At 36.7% G+C, this 25,529-nt stretch overlaps 1 protein-coding gene across 1 annotated transcript in view; it reads right to left on the bottom strand.

The window, feature by feature from the left end:
• Positions 1-6,896: 6,896 nt before the first annotated feature.
• The window catches only part of ANKRD50 (ankyrin repeat domain 50), a 30,879-nt gene continuing 12,246 nt past the window's right edge, over positions 6,897-25,529 (bottom strand). The window contains exons 3-5 of the mRNA XM_041759121.1: positions 17,792-18,021; positions 11,609-15,159; positions 6,897-10,006 (exon numbers count right to left, since the gene is read on the bottom strand). Coding sequence (XP_041615055.1) covers positions 11,612-15,159; positions 17,792-18,021 — 3,778 coding nt within the window. The 3' untranslated portion in view covers positions 6,897-10,006; positions 11,609-11,611. The remainder of the gene's footprint in view (positions 10,007-11,608; positions 15,160-17,791; positions 18,022-25,529) is intronic.

The raw sequence follows: 25,529 nt of genomic DNA on the forward strand, positions 1-25,529 counted from the left end.
TTGAGGATACTACCCAACACCAGCCCCAGCACTGCTGCCCTGTTCCCTCTGAACCTACACAACCCAAATCCCTCAGCTGTATGTCCCTAACCATATATTATTCTCTAGTCCCTTTGAACTCCAGTTTTAATGATTTGGATGTTGGGTTTTTCTTCTTCTTTGGTTTGAATCAGACTTTCATCTATCAGTGTCTCCTTGTTCCTCTCAGCTCATTCTCTCATCTTGTTAGTAGACAATTCTCCATGAATCCCTCATGTTTCTGCCCATCTTGTGACATCATTTGTCTGGAATGTCTTTTCAAGGATGTCTGTGTTGCAAATAGCCTTGGAATATACAGCATTTCCTTTCAGTGCAAAGGGAAGATTTCTTTGCTGTCCGAGATGAAAACTATGGCTCTCTCTGGGATGAGTATGGGCAAGTCTGCTAGCAGCCCTTTTAGAAGATTGAGAGTCCTAGGCTCACAGTTTCTTGGTTGTGCATTTGATGTCCTTCTGGGCCTGCTTCTGCATCATTCCCATTGAGCTCAGGGATAAGGAGAACCAACTCAAACATGAAACCCATGAGGCCTGCTGTTGGTATAATATTTATTATAATATAATATTTATTTTTATATTTATTTTTTATATTTATTTTATATATTTATTATTATAAATAAATATTATAATATAATATTTATTTATAATATTTATTGAATAATAAAGTTCTGTGTCTGATCTAAAAGTCTTGTGTCTTCTGCTGGTATATCTCTGAAACTGTGGCACACTGACTTGTGACTTTATAAGGGGGATAATCACAGTTCTTGGTGTTGACATAAGCACTCAGTTGACATAAGCACTAGGGCTAGCATTTTCTAGCTGGGATTCCCTAGCATTTATTTTCCTTTCCTAATAGCACCCCGATGCCCTCTTGAGAGTTCTGTATTCCCTATTGGACAGTATCTCGGGAAAATGATTTCATGTTCTGTCCTCTCCTAGCTAAGAGATGGGAGCATGACCCAAGTTGACCTCACTGAAACTTAAACAGAATGACAGACACAATGAAAAACAATTGGTATTCATTTATCCCAGCAACCTAAACAAGTACTTCCTGCTATTTCTGAACATCCTTTTTTTAGAATCTATAGATAACCTGAACTCTGCCTGTGTCCAGCCCAGTTTCTTCATGTTTCCCATGAATTTTGTGAGTTCCTAATATTCCCCAAATGAGTTTCCTTTGGCTTGAGTTGGTTTTTGTTTCCTTCAACCAAAGACTTCTAAATAATCACCTCAGTCTAGCACTTTGCAAGTCATAATGTGTTTCATGTGTGTTGTGGATTGTGTTTTCACATAACATGATTATCCTTCACTATGTAGAGTTTTTGGGTTAGAAACAAGACAGTTTTAGACACATAAATTAAAAAAAAAAACAAACCTAAATTTCTAGATTCTGTAGATCTTTTCTCTGCCTGCAAAGCTATTTCAAAGCATTCATTCATTAATTTAACCAATATTTACTGAGCACCTTCTTTATATTAAGAACTGCTAGGACTATGAACAAAAGGGCAAATGTCTATTTTTTCATACAGCTTCTAATCTCATTCTATTATACATCCTAGTTTTACTCTTTCTTTAAAAAGAGACTGTTAAGGGATGCCTGGGTGGCTCAGTGGTTGAATGTCTGCCTTTGACCCAGGGGCCTGCTTCTCCCTCTGCCTGTGTCTCTCCCCTCTGTGTGTGTGTGTGTCTCATTAATAAATACATAAAATCTTTTAAAAAAGAGCCAGAGAGAGAGACAGATAAAATATAAATGCTTTGTGGGCAAAAACCTTGTTTTTCTTCTTTATCATTTTTATTGGTGACTGCTTATTAAGTATTTAATAAATATTTACTGACTAAAAAAATAAGTCTCACTTCTAAAGGGAAGTTGCTGGCACTGAAATGTCTGCATTATCGGTCACAAACAATTGTCCAAAACAGAAGATTAAAAGCAGTAGAACCCAAAGGGATGAGAGGATAAATAAAGTTATTTTTGTATTTAAGTCTTAAGTTAGTAATAGTATGACAAAGTCTCGATGTCCAAAGGACACTAGAAGTCATTCTTTATTAATAAGAATTTAACTGGAAAGTATGATTACCTTTAAAGAGAACAAGTAATAAATGTAAGAAATGCAAATAATAAAATAAATGTAAATAAAATTTAATTTACAGTTAATCAAAGTATTTTTTTGCACAAATCAAATGAAATATAATTCAGAACTTTAAGGCAAAACCATTGTCTTCGTTAATTAGTTCATACAATCTCATCTTCCTTTCCCTTTCAGAACCTCTGTGTTTCTTTTAAGATCATATTTTCTTTTGTTTTCCATCCTGGCACATATTTTTTAAAACTTTATTTCACCAGTTTTATTTCATTTTTAATAGACTATTTTTTTCCCACATGCCCAACTGTTCCCATTGCAGCTTCTATTAAAATCTACATCAAATGAATTATTATGGATCTCAAATCAAATGCCTATTACTATTATACCGGAAGAACTTACGATGGTTTCTTAGGGAAAAGGTCGGGGAGTGATGCATCTGTGACATGGAGCAGAGCCGTCAGCTTACACTTAACCTTGTTGTGTCCCTGAAACCCTCTGGCTTTCCCTGTTTGCTGCATAATTAAGGGACAAACGGATGCATTTTCTCAATTTTAGTGACGGTTACTAAGTTCTCCTTAAAAGAATAAACTGAATTCAACTTAATTGTTTCCAGTTACAAAGAGGTCAGGTCAGGTTATCAGCTGAAAGCAATCAGAGTCTGTCACATGTTCTAATAAATGATAAATAATTGGCTTGTTTTTCTGCGATATTCAATCCAAGCTAAGTGAGTAGAACAGATGGAAAAGCAGTGATGGGAAAATATATACTATTTTTTACCGAGTTTGATCACTCTTGGAGGTTGGGTAAGCTCAGTATGTTTTGTCCAGTGGACCAAAAATAGCAGAATTTAAATATTTCTCCCACAGCTGTCTCTGAATGAGAAGAAAGTGCCATGAGAAGAATAGTAAATGAACACTTACTATGTTTGAGACAATCCAAAAGATACAAAGATGAGTTAAGACTCAATGCCTGTCAAGAAAGAAGATTACAGTGGGGGAAAAGGGGACAATGTTTAGCATAATGCATAAGAAGGACCACAAAAGGCAAGTGTAAAAATACAAGAGTAATTAAAAAGCCCTTCCCTCTGGTTGGGAGATGGGGAGAAAGATGAACGTGGGCATAGAAATATAGGTCAGAAGGAGCATGGAGTGTTCTAGCAATAGCAAATATGTCTGTGGGGGTTGGGGAGCAGAGGGTTTGGTGTGTGGCCAGTGGGGTGGAGTGGTAGAGGCCAGGGAAGCAGGGGCGGCGGGCAGGAGGGGCAAGAGCTAATCTGTGGGGGGCTCTTGGTGACAGGCATGAACTGTGCTGGCAGATGGTGAAGGTTTCTGGGCAGGAGTAAACCGTAATCAGAGTGAGGTTCTAGAAAGAAAACTGGTGGCTACCTGAAGGACAGACTTCACGGGAGACAGAGTAGAGGCTGGCTGGAGCCTGTGACAAGAAGAGGGCCACGCTTTCAGAGATAGATGTGTTCAGTCTGTAGGGGCGGAGGAGGCCCAGCACAGGGGAGAGGAGTCCTGGTGAAGAGCGGGTTCTGGGGGAGCAGATGAGGCCCCAACACGAATGGTGGGAGTGAGAACTCACGGGTGACAACTAACCTTGTGAACAGGGAAGAGAGGCAAGGCAACTCTGTGATGCATTTTTAGCCCATGTTTTATTTAACAGGCGTTATTTAAGACTATGGAGCAGGGAGTGCGATCATCAATTTTTTTTTTTTGGAAAAAAAACCCACTAGTATATACAAAGTTAAATTAACTTATCTTTTCCTGAAGGACCTCTCAGAGATTTTATTTTATTTTAAAGACTTTATTGATTTATTCATGAGAGACACACAGAGACAGAGGCAGAGACATAGGCAGAGGGAGAAGCAGGGTCCCCTTGGGGAGCCCGATGGGGGACTGGATCCCATCCTGGAATCCAGGGATCACGCGCTGAGTGAGCCACTCAGGTGTCCTGCCCTCAGAGATTTTGATATGATGATGTGCATTGTGATTGGCCAAGAGAGAAGAATAGCATGCAGCACTTAGAAAACCTAGTATAACATAAACATCTATTTTAGACCTAGCAACACCTTTTGGAAACAAAGTACAGTAATGTTACTTTGGAGTTTTAAACCTACCTGCCTAGGAGAGTGATGTGGAAAGTAGAAACCCTCTTAGGAATTCAGCTAGGATGGATATTTGTTTTTTTTTTTTTTTTTTAAGATTTTATTTATTCATTCATGATAGTCACATCTATAGAGAGACAGAGAGGCAGAGACACAGGTAGAGGGAGAAGCAGGCTCCATGCAGGGAGCCCGACATGGGATTCGATCCCGGGTCTCCAGGATCAAACCCCGGGCCAAAGGCAGGCGCCAAACCGCTGCGCCACCCAGGGATCCCCGCCACCCAGGGATCCAGGTTTTCTTTTTTTTTTTTTTTAATTGGAGTTCAATTTGCCAACAGGATATTTGGTTTTCTAATCAAACCATTAACTATTTGAAATTTTAATCACAACACATTGTATTTCAGCTAAAAATATATAGCAGTGCATCATCCCTTGGTTAATTTCTTGAGGAAGGACCAAAGCCTTGTCTACGAAGAAGGGCTCCCTGATGGGATTTCCCTGTCCTCTCCCATGCATAAGCCCCACATATAGAGCATCATCTACAATATCCGATTTCAGTTTCTTGAAAGTAGAATGAAAAACTATTCACAAAGGAGTTAAGAGGACTGGTGTTTAGGTGAGAAAGTTGATGGCTTTAGGTTTGGATATACTGAATTTATGGTGTTTTTAAATGTGTTTGTAGGTTTTTTTTTAGCAGGTTATTTGGGAATGCATAGCTTGCCTTTCCCTATGAGAATTAATCACAATTATAGCATCTTTTTTTTTTTTTTGCATGTATACAAGTGTTTATGTTTGTTCTATCTTTACCTACTGAAAGCTACTAATGGAGTTAAATCACCATCGAATCTCATAAGATCACGTTTTCTTTTAACCTCTACCTTCACAATAATCATTATTCTCAGATGCAGGAGGTTTATAAATATATGTTTTGGCCAATATCTTGGTCAGGATGATGGTTAAATAGGTATGCTCAACTTGTAAAAAATGATAGGACAGTGCCTTAAGATTTGTGTATTTCCGATACGTTATAGTAGAGCATAACTTTACAAACAAAATGGGAATAACACTCTTCAAAAATGTAAATCAATTCTTTTGGGACCTATCATTACATCACTTTTCACCATGAAGACTGAAAACATGCAAAAGCTGTAAGTAAAAGCTTCTTCTTCTTCTTCTTCTTCTTTTTTTTTTTTAAGATTTATTCATTAGACACAGAGAGAGAGAGAGAGAGGCAGAGACACAGGAGGAGGGACAAGCAGGCCCATGCGGGGAGCCAGACGTGGGACTCGATCCCGGAACTCCAGGATCGAGCCCTGGGCCAAAGGCAGACGCAAAACCGCTGAGCCACCCAGGGATCCCCAGTAAAAGCTTCTTCTAAACATTGCAAATATATCCTTCTACGAATATGTTTCATAATTTAAGTTTTGTCAATGTGAGAATGACTGTACATTTGAGTAGTACTCCAAACATGCAGTAAATTTCAAATGATTCCATTTTAATATTGGATAGTTTTAATTTTACTGTACTAGTAAGATAGGTCAGCAGAAACCCTATCTTGAAAGTAAGATTAGTGCATATATTTGCTTAATGGAAATTTCCCCCCAAATCCAGGAATCTAAGCCTTCATAATATCTAACACTACTATTAGTTGGAATCCTCCCAACTACTAAGGCAAAAGAGTTAAAACCTTAGTCATTGCCAAGTTCTCAGTGTATTTCTTTGGATTGCCAGCTAGAAAATTCCATAGAAGTTTGCTAACCAGTCTTCTTCAAAATTCTCCCAAGTACCTCACCATTTGTGTTTAAGCATTGTTATTAAAAAATTTGAGGGATGCTTGGGTGGCTCAGCAGTTGAGTATCTGCCTTGGGCTCAGGGTGTGATCCCGGCTCCTGGGATAGAGTCCCACATCAGGCTCCCTGCAGGGAGCCTGCTTCTCCCTCTGCCTATGTCTCTACCTCTCTTTCTGTGTCTCTCATGTATAAATAAATAAAATCTTTAAAAATAAAAAAAAAAAGTTTGAGTCAGATTTTTATTAATCCATTTATAAAGAATTACTGTAATTACTGTAGAACTCTATAATTATAAAATCACCTAACACAGAATTCCTTGCTGGCTTTTGCAGAAACCTCTTTAGAGTAATATATTGTATATATTCACACAAATGTAGATACATGCATATGATGTTGTGTTCTGGTGGGAGAGGCAGATCATGAAGTGACCCAACTTTACGAAGAATACATAGAAATTTATTTAGAAAAGGACCATATTTGCAATTAACTCCAAAATATCAAATGTGAGATGTCCATAATATTCTAATGACCAAGGAGCATGCATGTACACAACTGATTGGATTACTGCAATTTCAGAGTCATGAAATCTGACATGGTGACAACAGTAATAACAGTTATTAGGGGAAAAAAAAAAACCCACTAAGTCCTTATAGTAACTTTTGGAAGACATAAAGTCAAGATCTTTTTGTTTTTCCACCTTCCTTTGTGAAGTTTTTATATCTCATTTTTTTTTTTTTTTTGGTAAAATGTTTCCAAATTCGTCTTCTCAGTATTTATTTAAAATGTCAAAACTTAAAACTGATATATATATATATTTTTTTGCTGCAAATGTCATGCATGTTCTGTTGGGTCAAGGATTAAAATTAAAACAAGATATCCTCTGTAGAGCAAATATATTTATTATGCACTTTCATATACATAGGGATTTTTGCTTAATATAATACAAGGAATAAAATAAAACTTTTACAATGTGAAATTCAATGTACATTTTAGGCTATTTACATACCCCAAACCAAGGAAAAAATAAAAAAAGAAAGCATTTGTCTGCAACTACATTTGCTGAGAAGTGTAAATGGAGAACATTAAGCAAAACAAACATTTGCATAGCCAAACAATATTGAGCAAATTATTTACTCCTGTTTTTAAAGTAGTGAATTTTTTTTGGTAAGGATTCCAGTAGGGGTGCGGAATGAGGAAGAGAGACACAAGATACTGGCTGTACTCTGCAGTACATGGGGGTTCCAGTCAATTTTCCTTCCAAAGCCTTTCCAACATATATTCAGATCTTAGTTTTTCTTTACTGTATTTTTTTTTTATCACTTCCCTTATTACCAGCTCATGACTTTTAGGGAATGGGCACAGATGGAATGTTAAAAAGTTATAAGCACATGGCATTATAGGTGTGTACTGACATCAGGTGATTTACAAAATTTAAACATTTTGATTTTTAAAATAGCTATTTAGACATTTTAAATTGAGGGGGCTATTTTTTTTACTCTTAATGAAGCAAAAGCCACATTCATTCATGTTATTCAATCCCCCACAAAAACAAATAGGCAAAGCAGGGCATCTTCAGCACCCTTATCATCCTTATCCTAACTAAAAGCCATTTCTTTCCTATTCCAAAACACAATACAAAAAAATCCAGAGGAGTACTTACTTGTGAAAATCATATTTTTCCAACATATTCTCTTCCTACCAACTGTTTCAAGTGTACATAATATGGATATGAAAACATTCAGCTCTTTGAAAAACATAAATCCCTTATGTAATGAGTCATATCTTTGCCCTTTGGCCACAAGGTGCATTTTTGTAAAAAACAATAAAATTAAATAAATACAATTCCAATAATTCAAAGTTATAGAAAAACTGGCAGCTTTCAGGGTTCTCTTTCTAAAGAAAAATACACCTAATAAGAAATTAGAGCTTCATCTTCTACAGTAATGTAAATGTACTGTATTTGAGATACGAGTAAGATTGGTTCTAATAATAGTATGTATTCATATTTATCAATAGAATCATTAACACTTTTAAGGCTACTTTGCAAGAGTCCTATTAAGTGTATTTAATAAATGTCCCATGGGGACAAAAATTCAATACTTGAAACATTCACATTCGAGTTATCAATATTGCCATGTCACCTTATTATCGATTGAACTTCTCTCCTATTCCTGATTATGACTTACCGATGACACAAACAAAATGTGTTTTGCTGACTTTAAAAAGTAAATTAGAAAATAAAAACCTTACACGAAGATTCAAGTGAAACACTTTTCACAACCAATTACACGTTTCTATTTCTGTGAACAATGCATCACATATGTGTCCTTCATAGATGAGGATGACATTACTGATCTCTGTTACGAAGACCTTTGTTACTCAAGATTTTGCTCTAGTAGCAGTGTTTTTATGCTGAATCTCCAAATTCTCTTTCCTCATTCCTCTTCCTTATCAACAAATGCACATGGGAAAATAGAATTTCTGGGCTTTCTAAAATTCACGGGGCTTATCCAAAAATCAAACCCACAACAATGGCTTCTCAACAATAAATTCTAACCTTTCCAGGCATTACACAACCCACTTAAGTCAGCTCTGCTGGTTTAGAGTCCATCCAGGAGGCCCAGGCTGTGGGTCCCCTGCTCATTTGGGCCAGTCACCTTGGTTTTCCTTGGTCATAGATTTCACCTTTAACCCTACCATCCAGTTATCCTGTGAGCAACTGGCCAAAGAAGAAAACAGGAAAGAGTATGTGGACAGAAAAGTGCAAATCTATCACTATCATTTACCAAAACTCAATTTAAAAAAAAAAATACACATGTGCTGTGACTGGCAGGTTAGTGGTGTCACCTGTGAAGGACCCACATATTACGTTCATTAGAAATATTCACCCAGCTACCACTAAAACTGCTTCCATTGATTTTGAGTGGGGGTTATTTTGGTCATTCAATGATTTACAAGATAGAAACAACTGAGAGAGAAGCCAGCATGAAATTTACACTGGTCAATTCTATTTAACTGGACAGGAGATAAGTGTGGTCGATGAATTGTTCAGGGATCAAAAGTCTACCCTCAGGTGCATCTCCTTCTACGTACACTCGCCCTGAGGCACAGCCTTGTCCCTGAGAATTTCCATGCCTCAGAAATGATAGTCTGTCTTCTTGGAGGTGGACTGACTAGTGAGTGGAAGGTGAAATTGCATCCCAGTGAATGAAACAGAACTTTGTTCTGCCTATAGTCTGTTTTGTTCTTTTCTTTCTTTCTTTCTTTTTCTTTCTTTTTTTCTTTCTTTATTTCTTTCTCTCTCTTTCTTTTTTTCATCCTTAGCCAGAGATTAGGAGGATTCTACTGGGAAATTCAAATTTAAACTACTTAGAGCAGCTCCCTAAAACACTAGAATTATTTTTTAAAACTGTCAACAAACCATTTCTCACCTCAATGTGGCATTAAATAGAAACACATGTTCAACCAATGCTGAAGGTGTACTGAACATAAAATAGTTGCATGATTTATTTTATTGAGCAACATTTTTTAAGATACAAGAAACAAGCCATACACTACAACAATGCAAATGTGACTGAAACAATATGCTTACGTTTCGTTTGCCACTAAAAAGAAAAAAAAAATAAATACAAAGAACACTGCCTTTTCGTATATAATTGATCATGGCACATGCACATTTATCAAATCTTAACTTAAATTTTTTTCTCAGCTTTTATCAGGGAACTGCAGTATATACCTGCATTTAGAAACAAAAGTGCTTATTCTTGTGTAGTGAATACAAAGCACACAAAATGAAATTTTTTAAGCACAGAGGGTTACATTGAGAAGGCAGCCTTACTATTTAGGCACATTACAGTAATTAAGGTAACTGTACTGCAGATATCACATTCTTCATTTTTTTTTTCAGCAAATCAACAGGCATTTTATGTTTTCATCCAGTAGCTGAAGAACCACTCCAATCACAATGTCTTCTGTTTCACAGAATAGGAAACTAATGTAAAAGTTAAAAAAGAAATTAATTTCTACATTATACTTACTATATAACTCCATGTAGTTTTAAGACCATATATAATTATAAGTACATATAATTATATAATAGTATATATATATATACATATATATATACTATGTGAAGCATAAAGTAGACACATCAATTAGAGATTCATTATTCAATTTAGAAATCACTTTTAAAGATTCCATACAATGTTTACCCTAATTCATGTGTTTTATTGTTTAATATAGATTTATACTTTGCCTTTACAAAAGATATCATTAGAGTTAGAGAGTTGTACCATCAGAACTAAATATTCTTAAAATAAATCACATTGCAGAATGAACTACTTTATACAAACTATTTTTGAATGAGATTTGACCAGTCATCCATTGATTCATATTGAAGGGTATTTACTATTAGAAAGCACAGGAAGTTTATAATTTATAATAATGCTTCACCTAAAATACCCTAAAATATAGCTCCAAAGACAAAGAAGGGAAAGGAGGAAATATCAGTTTGCTAAAGTAAAGAGTACAATTCTGTTAAAGGATGAAAAATGATTAAGCAAAGTGGGATAAATATACTTGCAGTATAAATTAGCAAAGATTCCTAATGAAACCTTGGGATTTATCTCAATGGAGAGAAATGTGCTTCTGAAAAAGTATCTATTATATAAAATTACGTATATACTTTCTCATTAACTTCCCCTATGTAAGTAGTGAAGCATCCATTGTAGTGGAAAGAAGTAAAAGCTTTTACTTAATAAATATGACTTTATTTTGATCTTTAAACATATAATTCTCATGTCTAAGTATACTAGGCCCTAAATGCCCTCTTACCAATACACCCAATTTATCATCTGCCCTCACCTATTCTTGGTGTGTGCAAATTTTACTCGGAAGATTCTTAAGAGATCTGTCATCATAAAAGCTACTTTGTGCTAAGTCTTTGACTTCTTCCAGGGTGAGAAAGAAGGAAATTAACATTGACTACCTATCTACTAAGCACTACATACACTATTTTATTCAAATAAAAATGTGAATATTACAGAAATGGTCCTCTCCCCTCCATTACCATCAAAGAACTTTAAAGAGGGGAAATGACTGTCTCAAAAGAAATTCTTAATCAGAGATCCGTAAGTATAGTATATTGGTTCATTCATTTATTCATTCACTCATCCACTCGTCCATTCACTGACTCAATATATTTTCACTGAGAAAAGACTATAGGTCAAACAGTATTCCAAGTACATGGAATATGGCAGAGAACAGATAAAAATCCCTTCTTTCACAGAGTTTACATTTTAGTTGGGAAGAGACAAATAATAAACATAAAATACATAATAATAAATAAAATACATAAAGTATGCTAAATAGTAAGTTCTTTGGATAACAAAAAGCAGGAAAGGAAAAGAATGGTGGTGGTGGGACAATTCAAATTCACAAGGAAGCTAAAGGCAGGTTTTGCTGAGAAAGAGGATGGCATCTGAATAGAGATTAGGTGAGGGAATTAGCCATGTGACTAGGAGGGAAAAAGAGTATCCTCAGTAAAGGGAACCATACTTTGGATAGTTTATTCTTTAGGTTGATGAAAAGTTACCTTTTATAACGGTGTTTCCTTTTTATAGTTGAAGCTAGGGTCAGAACCCTCAATCTGAAGCTTCAGGGCTTGCTTAAGGCTTAATTCCGTCTCTGAGGAAGGATATCCTTCTAACACTTCCTGATGCCCTCTGTCTTGTATTGTCCTCGGGACTGAAACTCTACCAAGAAAAACCTGGTTGCTCTGAAGATGATAATTTGGATTTGTCATTATTCCATTTCTCTTCTTCTGCTCCCCACTTTGTTGATGAATAAGAAACTGCTGCTGAGATCGACCAATTTCTTGCTGAGTCGAAGGTACCATAATTTTGCACTGGGATTCTGCTGGCATTTGTTTAGGTGGTGCACTAGTCCCAGATTTGGCTGGAGGCCCTCTTTTATCGAACTGAGTCATTTCATATTCTAAAACCTTTGGCTGTGAAGAATTATTTTGTTTAGCTTTTTTCCCAGGTGCTCCAGATTTGCTGGAATTTTCTGATTTCCCTCCTTTATTTGTTTTCGTCGACTTCAAACTGGGTTTTACCTGACTCCACTCAAATTCACTACTCGGTGAATTATGGCTCTGTCCCAAGGATTGTGTTGTGGAAGACGGAGAAACAATTGACTGTCGACTTCTACTGCGCGGCAATGAATGCTGCTGAATTTGTTCTGTAAACGACAGGCTATGAAAGCTATCAATTGGTACTGTTTGAGCTGTTGCTGTAGAGGAAGTGGTTCTCAAAGATGAATTTTTTGAGCTTTTCAGGGAATTATTTGACAATGATGACTTCTGACGATCGACTGTAGAATCTGGAGATTCTGAAGGAGAACTGAATGCGTGAGCTGGCCCATTAGGTAAACCACGCAGTGAAGGCTGCATATCCCCTCCACCAGTACTGCCAGAGCTATTTGATTTGATGGTTAACGACTGCATTTTTGAAGATACTGATTGCAGAGGTTTTTGCTCCATTGTATGAACGGGAGAGGGGGAACAGCCATTCAAACTAGACGCACCGTACTTTTCTAATAATTTGATTATTTGAGAATGTCCGTTTTTGGCTGCAACACGCATAGCAGTGCGTCCGAATTGATCAGCATGGTTTGGATCAGCACCGTGCTCTAATAAAACCTGCACAACATCAATGTGCCCTTCCTGGGCTGCAATACAGAGTGCAGTCGCACCCTGATTACAAGTGTGGTCAACTATGGCACCGTGCTCGATCAGAAGCTGGACCACTTTTACATGGCCCTGCCAAGCTGCAGACTGCAAAGCAGATCTCTTTTCGTTGTCCGCAGCATTGATGTCAGCATGGTAGGTTATCAGAACCTGCACCATTTCCAAATGGCCTTGCCAGCAGGAAACATGAAGTGCTGTCCTTCCTTCGGCATCACTTGCTTCTACATTTGCACCATTTTCTAGAAAGTACTCAGCCATTGTAAGTTGGTTTTCTAGGGCCAAAATATAAAGCGTAGGCCTCCCATCAGCATCCTTGTAGTTAACGTCGGCTCCATGGCTAAAAAGTAATTCAACAATGTCCCTATGCCCTTCTAATGCAGCAACCCGCAGTGCATTTCTTCCATCGTAACCTCTTTGATCAATGTTGGATTTATTTTCTAATAATATTTGAACACAATCATAATGACCCTCTTGTGCAGCTAATATGAAAGGTATTCGTCCATCATTATCAATCTCATTTGTTCTAGCACCTTGTTCAATAAGTGCTTCACATATTAATCTGTGACCTTCAAAAGCTGCCATATGCAAAGGTGTCCACCCGGCATCATCTCTGTGATTTTCATCTAACCCTCTATCCAATAGAGTACGTACTACCTCAACATTTCCTTGGGCTGAAGCTATGCTGAGGACTGTCCTACCTTCACTATCGATGCTATCCACGGCTGCACCCCAAAACAAAAGCGTGTTTACAACTGAGGCATGGCCCATAGAAGCTGCCGCTAAAAGGGGTGTACGACCATTGTTATCTGTGTGGTCCACATCTGCTCCCCCTTCTAGAAGCAAGTCAACCACATCAACGTGTCCTTCATAGGCAGCTACCAGCAGTGGAGTCATGCCATCTTTATCACAATGATCTACTTCAGCACCTCGATCAATTAAAAGACTAACAACTGATGCATGTCCTTTACTTGCAGGCACACAGAGTGCAGCTACAGAGAGTGCAGTCCTGCCATCAACATCCTCATGATTCACTTCTGCTCCGTGGTCCAGCAGGTGTTCCACAATTTCTCTATGTCCCATGTATGCTGCTGCTATCAAGGCAGTTCTACCTTCATTATCAGCTTTGTTGACTTCAGCACCATGTTGTAGCAAATTCAGTACAATATCCTCATGTCCTCCCCAAGCTGCTGCTCTCAAAGCTGTTCGGCTATCAGCATCTGCACAATCCACTTTTACGCCAGCATAAAGTAGTGCAGAAACTACCTCAGTATGGCCACCCCAAGCAGCAGATCTTAATGCTGTCCAACCATCTTGATCAGTATGATTAATATTTGCACCACACCCAATCAAACAATTAACCACCTTGGTATGTCCTTGTCTAGCAGCTAGGGTAAGTGGTGTATGTCCATGCGCATCTTCTATCTCTAAATCTGCTCCCCTGGAGACCAGTAAATTCACTACATCAAGATTGCCACTGTATGCAGCATTAGCCAATAATGTTCTTCCATTTGAATCACACTGATTTACTGAAGCTCCATTATCTAATAATGTCCGAATGGAATCCTCTCGTTCTAAGGCTTGTCTGACTATGCACGATGTGCGATCGTCTTCACTGTTGACGTGAGCACCAGCTTTAACCAACAGCTGTAGCACTTCTTGTTCCTTGGGAATTAGAGTAGACAGGGAATCTCTGACAGGTGTACCATTCCATATCATCCAGAGAGCTAACTCAGCTGTCTCCAACTGTAAGTTTGAGTTAATTAAATGCAATGCAAATTCTTGTGCTTCCAATGGTGTTAAATTCTTGGCTTGACAGGTATAACTCATGGCCAACATTCTGTGTCCTTCTGCTGCATTACATAAATACTTCTGAGTGCAGTGTTTCACATCCAGAAGCCACTCTGCAAAACTATAGTGAAACAGTATTTTAGTATTTCCTAGTCCATCAACAAGAAGTTTGGAGAGGACATCTAACTTACGTTGGAAGTCTTCCAAGGTTAATGACATATTTTTAGTCCATACTGCATGATATAATTCCGTGATGGTCAATGGCCGGCAGGCTGCAAGAATCACATTCAAAATGGGCTGAACTTTTGCAAACTGTTTCCTTACGAAAAGTCGCTGACACAGCCAGAGATATAGACCATTTAGAGTTCCTGGGATGTCACGAATCTCTCTTAACATAATAAAATTTTCTACAACTCCATCTAGAACTCGTTCTAGATAAAGAAAGCATCCGCTGCTTTTAATGTGCAGTTGATTTAACATCTCTGCGGTTTCTTTTGTGAGGTGTTGTCGCAAAGCTTCTTCTTGATCTAAACGATGAAGGATGTACTGCTGAACATCCTTAACAATGTATGCCTTCCGAAGGTCATCTAAGCTTATTTTCCGAAAACCTAGAGACAAAAAAGTGATGTCATCAGTTGAAAGTGATTACTGAAGTTGCCATATATTTGAAGAGGATGTCCTCAATATATAATAAACTAATAAGCAAATAAATCAATAACAAATCAATTAATATTAAGAAACATCTGAGCATGTATATACATATATATATATTTTAAAGATTTTATTTATTCATGAGAGACAGAGAGAAGGCAGAGACATAGGCAGAAGGAGAAGCAGGCTCCTTGCAGGGAGCCCGATGTGGGACTCGATCCCAGAACTCCGGGATCACGTACTGAGCCGAAGGCAGATGCTCAACCGCTGAGCCACGCAGGCGTCCATATATATATATAGATAGATAGATTTTAAGGATTATTTTAAAGATTTATTTTAGAGAGAGAAAATGAGAGAGAGCCCTCATGCATGAGTGGGGGCAGGGGCAGAAGGAGAGAACCCCTGATTCAAGCAGACTTCCTGATGAGCACAGATCCTACCCCAGGGCTTTGACCTCATGACCCACGAAATCATGACCGGAGCTGAAACCAAGAGTCAGCCACTTAATCGACTGAGCCGCCCAGGTACCACAATATCTATGAATATATAAATCAGTTTTCCTTTCCTTCTGTAAAAACGCATTAGTGGCAGATAAACTATTTCATTTTCTGCTGTACAAGTGGAAATATTTCTTATCCTATTAGTGGCTCAGGGCGCCTCTCAACTCTAATGATGAGATAGTAATCTTAACACTTAAAAGTCATACATACATACTCATGAAAGCATCTTGGTAAGATTTTCTGTACCCCCAAATGACTAAGGACAAAAAGTTGCCAGAAATAAAAACACTTGCTTATTTTTGCAAGCTGATCTTTTTCACATGAAAAATTTATGTATTTCCATCCACATAACTGAATGTACACTAGCCAGCCTTAATTATGAGACATTCAAACAGAGTATCACCTGTCCCTACCTTTATATCACTACTCTAAATACACTTTCATAAAGAATACACACAAAGTGCTTACAGTCTAAAAAAAAAAAGCTCTTCCAAATCTAAATGCTTAGTAATATTAATAATTCATATGTTCATCATTAATGATAGTTATCTATTCGGTAAAACAGAACTGAGAATACCTGTTAATAATTTGAGTATCTTGAGTTAAAGCTACTGAAAATATAACTGCTTTTTAAAAGTTGCAACTCCTAATCATTATATATGTGATTCACTTTTATTATGAATATGCACAATTTAATACATTGCCATCAAAGCACTTTAACAAATTTTTATAAGGCTGAAAAGTGCTCAATATTTTTAGAGGAATAAAAAACTGATTTACTGAAATGCTGGACCATTTCCCTGTTGAACCACTTTGTATTCTTACTGGAAATATTTCCCAGGGTATGAAACTTCTCAATGCTACTGATAATAGAATGATAGAATGATACGATGTGTTCCAACCTTTATAACCTGATGCTCACTGAAATTATTTGTTATCCTCAAGAATCTGGGAGGGGAGGGTCTAGGAAAATAAAACCTAAAAGTACAACAATAAGAAAGTCAAATAAATTCTGGCATACTGATATATTAATAAACTATGTAGCCATTAAAATAGTTATTAAAAAGACAATATAGTGACAGTAAAAGGCTTCAAATGTCAAAAAGCAGGAAATCAAATTGATATAAGGAGGACCTCAATTAGGCAGGATAACATACACAGAATTTAACACATAATGTTAAGGAGTGGTTACTTATTACTATATCCCTGAAGGATGTTAATATTTGACTATGTTGTCATTTAAAACATTTTCCATATGGAGCATGTACTATTTAATAACCAGATAAAACAAATATGAAAATCTTCAAAAATACTAGAGGATTAATTTCTTTGTGCACAAAACAGTTTCAAATAGGCTATTTCCTTCAGTCCCATAATAAGTCCAATGCTGTTACCCCACAGTTATACCCTCATAGGCCGATTCTGATTAAGGGCCAAAGTAATTTTCATTAAATTAACTCTCACCTGAAGCCATTAATAACAATGCTGCTGGTTAGTGCAGTGAATACATCAGGAAAGAGAAAATCTCATTCCAAAAATGTTAAATTCTCAGATACGACTGGATGAAACTTATTTAGACCCAGTAGAAATCTTAATGATCCTTCTCTCTGGGGATACATCTGCAAATTTTAATTCTGAATACACTCATTTCAATTCAAAACCCATATATTTTAACTTAAAACAGCGAAAAGCAGAAAGAAATATGTAGGACATAGGCAAGGAGAACTGAGAAAAATCTAGGAAAAAAGTTAAATAAATGAAATATGCTATGTTCGTGGATGGAAAGAAAGCACTTTGTAGATTTCAAATTTCTCCTATATTCAAAGTTTTAACCAAATTTAATATTTTTTATTTCATTAACAGAATTCTTAAAAGTATGCTATTAAAGCCAATCTGGAGGAACAGAAGTAAAACTATATAATTTAGAATAAAATATTGGTGACAAAGAGGGCTGGGAAGTAACTATAAAAAAAAAAAATTTAAATATTAAACCAATGTGGGATTCCCCCAAAATGCCAACAGATGGTTCAGAAGATAAGACAGATAATTTAGAAATATGTCAGTAACACATCAACAAACATACACTTACCGGTAAACATTTTAGTAACAGCCTTACTCTGTTTTCGGGCAGAACACAGAAGCAATAGCCATGGTGGAAAGAACTCATGGTGACCAGCTAAAAGTTCTGCAACAGTTCCAGATAAGCTGGTAGACGTCTGTTCACCTTCAGTAATGTTACACCCTTCATCAACAGAATCAACAAGTAGATATAGGCTTTGCTGAGGAGGCTTCATTCCCAAAAGAGGGAGAAGAACACATCTGCAAAACACACCCGTATGAACATTTTGAGTATTATTGGCTATGATGTTTAGTTTATCACTCAAACATTAGTAACACTGGTTATAAATATGTTTTAAGAATAAACTAAATTTTAGAATACAAATATTGTACAAGCTTTAGTTCCTCACTTTATGAATACTCATCCTAAATAGTTCACATTTTCAGTAACACTTTCCACCTTAAAGTATGTGAGAGTGTGCGTGTATCAGTAATTCAGCATAAAAATAAGGAGGACAGTAGGAATGTCAGGAAACTAGATTTCAGTGTTCCCTTCCTGATTTTTTCAGTCACAAGTAAAAAGCTTGAATTGCTTATAACCAAGTTAAAATGTGTTGCAAAGGATAAAGAAAAAAAAACAACTTTGGGGACTGCTTTAATAAAAAGAAAATATGGGGCAGCCCGGGTGGCTCAGCAGTTGAGTGCTGCCTTCAGCCCAGGGCATGATCCTGGAGACCGGGGGTCGAGTCCCACGTTGGGCTCCCTGCATGGAACCTGCTTCTCCCTCTGCCTGTGTCTCTGCCTCTCTCTCTCTCTGTGTGTGTGTGTCTCTCATGAACAAATAAATAAAATCTTAAAAAAAAAGAAAGAAAGAAAGAAAGAAAGAAAGAAAGAAAGAAAGAAAGAAAGAAAGAAAATATCAAGTATCCTACAGAATTTAGAAATGTTTTATCATTATTTCTCTTACAAAATGACTGCAGGTTATACTGGCGTATCACACACAAATTTTACTTGAAAAGACAGTACAAAGATAAATTACTATAATCTAGATCCCATTTGGGACCATTTGGTGTATGTTCAAATTTCAATGTAAAGGACAACTTATTAGGTTTAATTCAACAAACAAAGCATTTCCTACTCATAATTTATACTGCAAATCAATGTAACATTTTCATAACTGAAACAATGCTCATTCATTTTCAACAAATATTTACTTAAGCATGTCATGTACTGAATAAGGCACTGAAAGGGACATAATCCATTTAGTTATGAATACCAAATATTTATAGATAATCCTTCCTACGACTCTCTTAAACTTTAAATCTAATTTATCAGTATGTCCTATCAATATTTCTTTACAAAAATCTCTCAAACCCACCTCAGTCTGTAACATTAACCCCCTACTCCACACCACCATCGTCTCTCTCTCACCTGGACTGTCAAACTCTCCTGTATGTTCTGTATGTTACTTGTCTCCAGCCACTCCCCAGAGTTCCTACTGCAGCCAGAGAAACTTTTTACAATACTACTCCAGCCACACTAGCCCTCTTTCAATGACTTTTATTATATACAATCACATGAGGACCTTTTCATTTGCAGTTTTCTCTACCTGAAATGTGCTTTTTTCTCTTTATGTAATTAATTCATCCTTAATCTTCAACTGTAAACCTGAGAGTCACTTTTCCAAGACTGAATCCCTATAATATGCTTTCACGGTATTAAATATTCCTTTCAAAACACTATCCAATTTGCAATGTTAGGCTTACTAATTCAATGTCATTAATCCTGGTTTCTTCCTTTACACTGTAAGCATCAAGAAAACAGGGACTATGTCAGTTTTGCCCAGGATAATGTACCCCGAGACTTAGCATAGTGCTGTGCCCATAATAGATCCTAAATAAAGACTTGACATTGTTGTAGTCTAGAATGGAAAACAGGAAACTTCAAAGCAGTGTTCCCAGTGCTATGGTAAACAGCAGTAACATGTACTAATGTGGTAAATAAGAAATGACCAACTCAAGGGAAGTAGAGAGGAAAGGCAGAGGATGTCAGAGAAATATTCAAATATTAGGTGCTCAAGATGAATTAAGTTTTGAAGAACCAATTATAACTTTCCAGGAATTGTAATAAACTTACAATAAATTTACAATAAAATACAATGAAGGGGAAGCCAGGCAACCCTGACAGAAGGAATATGCTAAATATGGGAAAATTTACTTTCCTGTATCTTATGTATATATTTCCTGTATTAGGAGAACAAAGAAGGTTAATGAAAAACCAATACTATAGTTAATATACGTATTATAGTATTTAACATATTATATAGTAAGTACTATCATCACTGCCAGTTGAGAAATAACACACAGTGCTGTGAGAGTACACAGAAGGCCAACCTAACTTACATTTGATAGGGACAGGGAGGGGAGAGAGCTTGGGAAGACAAAAAAAAAAAAAAAAAAGGAGCTTCATAAGGAGAAAGAGCTAGGGTAGGGATAACACACAGAACCCCCATTTCCTCCCCCAAAAGTCTAGTTGAGGCAACCTCACCTGCAAAATCTTGAAAAGAGAAAGACCATTGAACAAAGTATGGAAGAGAAGAGTTAGGACAATGCATAAATACTGGGCTTTATAAACTTTATTATGAAATTTGGAGTACGACCTAAGGGTATTAGGGTATTAATGAGCCACTGAAGTATTTTAAGCAGGGAATTGATATGTTTATATTTGTGTTTATAAAGATAACTGGCTATACTTGAAGGAGAGCCTGAAGCAGGGTTAAGTCTACAAGGGAAGAGTGACATGGAAGGCCACTGCTTATAAAAAAGGGGAGGGCACCACTGCTAACTTCCATTCACTGTTCTATATGCTTTCAGTAGTTTACATATCCATTAACTCATCAGATTCTCACATTAACTCTTTAAGATGGTACTATTATAATTACCCATTTCCAGATGAGGAAATCAAAGCAACATGAGGATAAATCATTTGTCCTAAGTTAAAGGAAGGGATTCAAGTCTAAGGACTGACTCCAGAAACTACACTAGGTGCCAATTCATCCGGTTTGCCTGGGACTTTCTAAGTTTTAAGCACTGAGTCTAGAAACTAGCTGCCCTTCCTCCCCCCACGCCCCCGCCTCCTGGGCAAACCAGGTGGTCAGTCACCCTAATCTATACTCTTAACCATTAGGGGCTTCTAATAATTATAGCACATATTGTAAGGATTTGAGGGAAATCTGGCAGGTGAAATTGATGGGATATGATTATTTCATGGCTTTTGTTCACTCTAGGTTGTTGGCTCTTTTCCTAGTTTCTTATAATAGCAACTGAAATAATTATTTCATACTTTTCTTCTAATATGATCCTTTAATACTGTGTATTCCTTTCTAAGTATTTTCAATATCATCTAGCTCAAAATAATTTCCCTTTGATTCCTTCTTTCAATTATAGGTTATTTAGAAGTGAGCTCTATAGCTTTCAAATATTTGGGAATTTCCCAGGGTTTTTTATGTTGTTGTGTTATTATCATCATTTATTTCAACTGTGATCAGATAACATACTTTGTATAACAGGCATGCCCTTAAATTTATTAAGATCTGTTTTGTGGCCCAGAATATACCTATCTTAGTAAAAGTTGTATGGGCACTTGAAAAGAATGTGTACTCTGCTTGTTGGGTAGACTGTTCCACAATGTCAATTAGGTCAATTTGGTGATAGTATTATTCAATTGTTCTTACTGATCTGCTGTTTATTTGCTCTATCAATTACTGAAAGGAGAGGTTAAAAGATCAGAATGTAAATGCAGATTTATCCATTTCTTCTCGAAATTGTATTAATTTTTGATATTTTGAAGTTATGTTATTAGGAATAAACAGTTATGATTGTTACATCCTTTAGGAATTGATCACTGTACCATTATGAAATGCTCCCCTCTTATGCCTGGTAATATTCTTTTCTTCAAAGTTTACGTCCCTTGATATTAATGTAAGCTTTTCCTTTTGTAGGGTTGGCAGGGTATATATTTCCTCATTCTTTTTCATGTAGACTATATGTCTCTTTCTATACAAAGTATACTGTAGGCAACATATAATTAGATCTTACATGTTTTATGCAATCAAACTGCCATTTTAGTTAGGATATTTACAATTTATATTTAATATTAATATGATTACTGATATACTTCAGTATATCAGTTGTAACTGACAAAATATTCTCCTCAAAAATTACATCTATATTCACAAAGCTATGTAAGAGTGCCTGTTTAATTTTTCCACAGATGCACAGAAAATGGCATCATTATAGTCTTAGTTTACATTTGCCTATCATGAGGCCAATCACATTCACATATGCCTAGGAGTCATAGGTTTTTTTCTTTAAATTGTGTCTTCATATTCCTTTACCCATTTTACAAAAGACTGTCAATTTTTCTTTTAGGGACGCCTTAGTATTAAAGAAGTACATTTTTTGCTAATTTTCCCCCACTATTTGTTATTTTTCTTTTTGGCTTTTAAAAGTATTTTTTAACATGCAGTTTCTTTCTTTGTTTTTATGTAGATAATATATCAGAGCTTTTTTTTTATGATTCCTGAGTTTTATGTCACTTTTCTAAGGGTACTTCCAACTTTATGCTTAAAAAACATTTCCTCATGTCTTCTTCAAAAGCTTTGAATATTTTATTTTTACTTTTTAATCAAATTAATTTTGACATAAAGATGTGACCTAGGGTTCCGATTTATTTTTCCATATGGCTCCACAGATATTCCAAAACTATTTATGAAATTATCTTTCTCCTATTGATTTGAAATATCTCCCTTTTCACAGAGTAAGTCCTAATACATATTTTGGATATATTTCATTTCATTCTGTTGTCTTACCATCTCTTTTCCAAGCACTTTGATTTCTGCTTCATGTAATAGTTTAACTCCAGCAATTGCTTATTAATTACATTTTCATTTAAGGCTACATGATGTTTGGCCACGCATTTCTTTTGTTCCATGGCAACATTTTTCCAGTGAGAGTTTTCTGTGCTCGGTTTCTCAGATTCCTTCCTCTTTTGTTCCTGAGATATATTTTTAAATATCTGTGACAGCTCTTCTTCAGTAAGATAAGTTCCCTCTGGACCAGCAATTGCAGGTTACTGTATCCAGTGTCCAGGCTTGTAAGAATTCTCCTTATGACTCAGTTACAGGCATGAAAAAGGCCTTTGAGCTTCTACTTCTCCCCAGCCAATTAAGACCAGAAGCTGTGGGGATACACACATGAGGCATGGTTTCTCACCACAAACCTCTCCTGAACTACCCCCAAATGTCTGACTCACTCGTCTCTGCCCTCTTTGTTCTTCCTTTCTGCCTAACTGGGTCCAGGGGAGCTTTTAGTACGTAAGTCTTTAACCTGTCTCCATGGTTCCAAATAAGAGCTTTCATACTCTTGATGATATTCAGGGTATGGACTTATTTTAAAGAATAAATGTTCTGCTAGTTTGGTCTGCATCTCAATTTGATGTTAACTTCCATATTATATTGAGGTTTGGGCTTATAGCTCTTTTATCATTTTACTTCCTTGCTTTTGTACTATTTTCCATGTCTTACTCAATCATATTACAACCAGAAGCCAGTTTATGGCTTTAAAAATGTTAAGCTATTTTTTCTAGTCTTGACCTCACCTAAATCTCAAAAGTAAAAATCCCCCAAACTATCTATCCCTGTGGATACCCCATATGCATCTCAAATCTAAATGTTTAAAGAAGTATCCTCTCAATTTTTCCTCCCAAATACATTCTTCTCCACCTGCCTTCTCCATGTCACTTAATGTATCTTATCATCCCCTAATTTCTTTTTTTAAGATTTTATTTATTTGAAAGAGAGGGAGAGAAACAGAAAGAGGAGGGGGGAGAGACAGAGAGAGAGAGAGACAGAGAGAGAGAGAGAGAGCGCTTGTGCAAATATGGGGGTGGGGTGGTGAAACAGGCTCCCTGCTGGGCAGAGAGCCCAACACAGGGCTCCATCTCAGGACCTTGGAATCATGACCAAAGCCAAAGGCAGATGCTTAACTGACTGAGCTACCCAGGTGCCCAATCATCCCCTAGTTTCTTAAGTCAAAAATCATAGGTTTCATTCCTGAGTTCTCCCTTTTGCTCCAGCCACAATGCTCTCCTTTCAGTTCTAACATCAAACATGTCTTTTACTCCTGAAGGACACCTTCCCTAATCACCATGTCTTAAGACTTTGTCATCACTTACTACTGCTACTCTAAACACTGCATCTCAACTGTCTTCTTTGTAGCAGTTATATTCTCAAATTAATTTATTGCATTATTTGTGTAGTTGTAAGGCTAAGTGAAGCTCTTTCCACCTCCGTATCCCCTCCTCTAGGATTTGGCTTTCTTCTCCTACCACAGTAAGCTACTCTTCTTCATATCTTCTCAACCTTTCAATTTTGAAATATATCAATATCCAGATCTTGGATCTTCTCTTTACCTATTTATATTCACTTTTTACATAAGTTTATTAATGCCCTTAAGTACCATCTATATGCCACTGAAAACCAAATTTATATACACAGCCAGGAACTTTTTTTCTGAATCTAGACTTGTGAATCTAACTACTTACTCAACTTCTCTGCTTAGATATCTAATGTTGAATATATATTAAAACCCAAACTTCAGACCTCTAAACCTCATCTTGTGTTTCCCTTAGTCTTCTCCATTTCAGTAAAGGGCAATCCCATTCTTCCAGTTTCTCAGAACCATAATTATACTTCTCTTTGTTCTCTTCATACTCCACATCCAATGTGCTTTCAGATCAATCTTAAAAATAATCAAAACACAATAATTCTCACTACCTCCACCACTCTACCCAAGTCCAAGCACCACTGCCTCTTACTTCCATTACTGCACTAATCAGGTACTTACTGCCTTGCTTCCACCTTCACCAAACTAGTTCTCAACTAAGTAGCCGACATGATACTTTAAAATCTTAAGCTAGATGTTACTATGCTGTTTAAAAGACCTGATGTCTTCCAAACTACTAATAGTGAAAATAAATGTACATGTTGTACTTACAACAGCCTCAAAGTCCACACATTGTATGGATCCTATTTCTCTACTTGACTCCTTTTTTTTTTTTTAAGATTTTATTTATTTATTCATGAGAGACACAGAGAGATAAAGAGAGAGGCAGAGACACAGGCAGAGGGAGAAGCAGGCTCCATGCAGGGAGCCCGATGTGGGACTCGATCCCGGGTCTCCAGGATCAGACCCTGGGCTGAAGGCAGTGCTGAATCGCTGAGCCACCCGGGCTGCCCCCCAAATTCCTAATGTTTTAAATTAAAATATATTATTCCTCAGTCAATAAATAGTTACTGAGTCTCTACTATATTCTATGCCCTGGAGATATAAAGGGAACAAGACAGGTAAATAGTCTGCTCATTCCAGTAGGTAGGCATAAAGTCAAAGTAAACAAATGGCACAAAATAATTTCAGATCATGAGAGACACTGAAAACTAAGGAATGAAGAAAACAAAAGTGTGATGATCTGATTTAAGAAACTGACTGGGTAGGAGACTTCTTAAAGATGTGATGTAAAGGAAAGGCTCTCTGAGGAGGTAATATTAAAGCTGGCATCTAAGTGATATCAGAGCAAGTAGTCACATAAAACTACTGGCTGGAATTTGACCTATTTCAGAACATAACAAGGGTAATGATGTGGATAAAGAGCAATGAATAAGGATGAAAGTGGTACAAGCTGAGGTCAAACGCTAGGCAAGACTGGATCAT

The sequence above is a fragment of the Vulpes lagopus genome, chromosome 6 (genome assembly GCF_018345385.1).
Source record: "Vulpes lagopus strain Blue_001 chromosome 6, ASM1834538v1, whole genome shotgun sequence".
Taxonomy (NCBI): Eukaryota; Metazoa; Chordata; class Mammalia; order Carnivora; family Canidae; genus Vulpes; species Vulpes lagopus.